General features: G+C 42.8%; 1 protein-coding gene across 1 annotated transcript; it reads left to right on the plus strand.

Moving 5' to 3' along the window:
- The first annotated feature begins 1,167 nt into the window (after nt 1-1,167).
- Nucleotides 1,168-3,250, plus strand: LOC123733123 (zinc-binding protein A33). Its single transcript, XM_045712487.1, has one exon. The coding sequence runs from the start codon at nt 1,272-1,274 to the stop codon at nt 2,730-2,732; it is 1,461 nt and encodes a 486-aa protein (XP_045568443.1). The 5' UTR covers nt 1,168-1,271; the 3' UTR covers nt 2,733-3,250.
- The last annotated feature ends 638 nt before the right edge of the window (nt 3,251-3,888 follow it).

Here is a 3,888-nt window from a genome sequence, read left to right on the forward strand (position 1 = left end):
CAGAAATAAACAGTACTGTGCCACTTCCAGCTCCCTACAGTTTCTATCCTTCTGGGGACCATAACATGTATTTCCATTCAAAATCCTATTTTCCCTAACCTATAACCCTAAACCTAACCCTTAACCCTAAACCTAACCCTTAACCCTAAACCTAACCCTTAAAATAACCCTTCCCCTAACCTATACTAAACCTAACCCTAAACCTAACCCTTACCCTAACCTATAACCCTAAACCTAACCCATAACCCTAACCCTTACCCTAACCCTAAACCTAACCCTAAACCTAACCCTTACCCTAACCTATAACCCTAAACCTAACCCATAACCCTAACCCTTACCCTAACCCTAAACCTAACCCTAAACCTAACCCTTACCCTAACCCTTAACCCTAAACCTAACCCTTAAAATAACCCTTACCCTGACCTGTAACCCTGAACCTAACCACTAAACCCTTACCCTAACCGTAACCCTAACCCTAATCCAAACCCCTAAGTTTAAAATAGCCTTTCTCCTCATGGGGACGTATGAAATGGCCCCAGGAGAGAGCATATTTTCCTTGTTTTACCATACTTGTGGGGACTTTTGAGGATTTTCGGTCCCAGTAAGGATAGGAGAACCAAGCCACCCAGCTTACTGTGGTGTCAACAGGGAGTTACTGTTTGTTGTTGTCACTAGTACCAACAGAGGTGTGATCACTCCCTGTATGTTTTGAGGGGCACTGACCGATACAATTAAAAAAACCTTTGTCATTATATGTAAAACCAGCTATTACATTCCAGTCATTCTCCTATAGTTACACCACTACACAAGTTCAACCAATCCTTTTTCCTGCATGATATAAAGGTTTCTTGATAACCCAAAATGTAAACGACCTCTCAAAATGTCATCGCTGATTGGCTGATCAGGGCTTTGTTGGCATCAAACTGAAACACACAACTTACCTGTCTAACCACTCTTGGTTGTCTGTAAACGCTGAGGGCAAGCTGAGTACAGCTCACTACTGTTACACGTTGAGCTCTACGGTGTTCCGCTCTAGCTGAATCCACAATGGGGTTTTTTTTGGGGGGGGGATTCATGTGGTAAGACAGAGAGATTTTAGAAGGACATATCGTTGTCAGAACTGTCATCTCCAAGTGCAGCTTCACCTTTTTTGGGGGGAGGGGGGGATTTGGGACTGTATTTGAGTGGATTACTTTCCCTTGAAAAGTGGAAGCTGTGGAGAGTAAAGTACAGAAGCTGTTACAGAACAGGGAGAGGAGCGGTGTGAGATAATGGCATCCGGATCATCTCTACCAGAAGACAGATTCTCCTGTCCTATCTGCTGTGACATCTTCAAGGATCCTGTCATCCTGGCATGTGGCCACAGCTTCTGTAAAGTCTGTCAGCAGGAATACTGGGCGGATAAGAAACCTTGGAAATGTCCAGTTTGTAGGAGAAGATTTCCTATAGCTACGACTCAACCTCCTCGTAACCTGGCGTTAAATGACGCATGTGAAGCCTTCTTACAGGAGAGAAGCAAGAGAGCTTCAGTTGGGTCTGAGATACAGGAGGGGAGTCAGAGAGCTTCAGCTGAGTCTGAGGTGCTCTGCAGTCTGCACAGTGAGAAATTCAAACTCTTCTGTCTGAAGGATAAACAGCCTATCTGCTTGGTGTGTCGCGATTCAAAGGTACATAAATCTCATGACTGTGTCCCTGTAGATGAGGTTGTCCAGGAGCTTAAGGAGGAACTGCACACTGCCCTGAAGCCCTTACAGAAGAACCTAGAGCTCTTTAATGACATTAAACTAACCTGTGATAAAACAGCAGAACACATTCAAAGTCAGGTTCAGCACACAGAGAAACAGATTAACTACGAGTTTAAGAAGCTTCACCAGTTTCTACGAGATGAAGAGGCAGCCAGGATAGCAGCACTGAGGGAGGAAGAGGAGCAGAAGAGTCAGATGATGAAAAAGAAGATTGAAGAGATGAGCAGAAAGATATCATCACTTTCAGACGCAATCAGAACCATAGAGGAGGAGCTGAAAGCTGAAGACATCTCATTCCTGCAGAACTTCAAGACCACAAAGGAAAGATCCCAGTACTTACTGCTGTATCCACAGCTGGTCTCAGGAGCTCTGATAGACGAGGCCAAACACCTGGGAAACCTGCAGTTCAGAGTCTGGGAGAAGATGCAGGGGATCCTCAAATACACTCCTGTGATTCTGGACCCAAACACTGCACATCCCAGTCTCTCTCTGACTGATGATCTGACCAGTGTGAGAAGACCAGGCACATCCCAGCCGTTCGTTAACAACCCAGAGCGATTTATGAGGTACACAAATGTTCTTGGCTCTGAGGGGTTCAGCTCAGGAACACACAGCTGGGAGCTGGAGGTGGGGGACCATCCTGACTGGGTTTTGGGCGTGGCTAAAGAGTCCATTGACAGGAAGCGGGAGCGTGATGCAACACCAAAGAATGGAATGTGGTGTATATCGCAGCACAGTGGGACGTACATAGGAGGAGGAGGTGACATCATCGCTCTGAAGAGGAGACCCCAGAGGATCAGAGTGCAGCTGGACTACAACAGAGGGGAGGTGTCCTTCTACGACCCCAAACTCATGACACCTATCTACACTCTTAAAGTCAGATTCACTGAGAGACTGTTCCCATACTTTAATATTGGAAATGTGGCTAATGGCAACAACCCTGGTATTCAGATCTGCCAATCAAAAGGGTCTCTGAAAGTGAAGTAATCCCTGTGTGCATGTGCGCGTGTGCACGTGTGCGCATGCTTGTGCGTGTGAGTAAAACATGTGTCAGTTCAGTGGACATTATCAGGAGGTCATTTTGGGGGTTAAGATAATACACAAATCATTTCCAGAAACTACAGGACTGAAATATGCCTACGCTATGTGCTTCCCTTTAAATAATCAATTAAGGATACATTGTTTAAGAATCAATTAAGAATACATTGTTTAAGAATCAATTAAGAATACATTGTTTAAGAATCAATTAAAAATACATTATTTAAGAATCAATTAAGAATACAGTGTTTAAGAATCAAATATGAATACATTCTTTAAGAATCAATTAAGAATACATTCTTTAAGAATAAATTAAGAATACATTCTTTAAGAATAAATTAAAAATGCATTATTTAAGAATCAATTGTTTAAGAATCAATTAAGAATACATTCTTTAAGAATCAATTATCCAGGGTGAATCATGGTTGTTATTCTTACAAGAGGAGTGTGCTGTATTGGGAAAAAACGCAATACAAAGTTTTATGTGAAAAACTATTTTTTGGATAAAGAGAAACTTACTGTAAAACTGTCTAATCTAATGTGGTGACTACTTTGTGATCTGAATAAGAGTTCTGTCAGATCAGGCTGTGTGGTGGACAGATGATTTGTTAACTTCTGTGTAGACTGACCTTAGATAGACCTGTCAGTAGTGTTAGACCTGTCAGTAGTGTTAGACCTGTCAGTAGTGTTAGAACTGTCAGTGGTGTTAGAACTGTCAGTGGTGTTAGAACTGTCAGTGGTGTTAGACCTGTCACTGGTGTTAGAACTGTCAGTGGTGTTAAACCTGTCAGTAGTGTTAGACCTGTCAGTACTGTTAGAACTGTCAGTGGTGTTACACCTGTCAGTAGTGTTAGACCTGTCAGTAGTGTTAGACCTGTCAGTACTGTTAGAACTGTCAGTAGTGTTAGAACTGTCAGTAGTGTTAGACCTGTCAGTACTGTTAGACCTGTCAGTAGTGTTAGACCTGTCAGTAGTGTTTACCTGTCAGTAGTGTTGACCTGTCAGTAGTATTAGACCTGTCAGTAGTGTTATACCTGTCAGTAGTGTTAGACCTGTCAGTAGTGTTGACCTGTCAGTAGTGTTAGACCTGTCAGTAGTGTTAGAC

Source organism: Salmo salar, unplaced genomic scaffold (genome assembly GCF_905237065.1).
Source record: "Salmo salar unplaced genomic scaffold, Ssal_v3.1, whole genome shotgun sequence".
NCBI classification, from domain to species: Eukaryota; Metazoa; Chordata; class Actinopteri; order Salmoniformes; family Salmonidae; genus Salmo; species Salmo salar.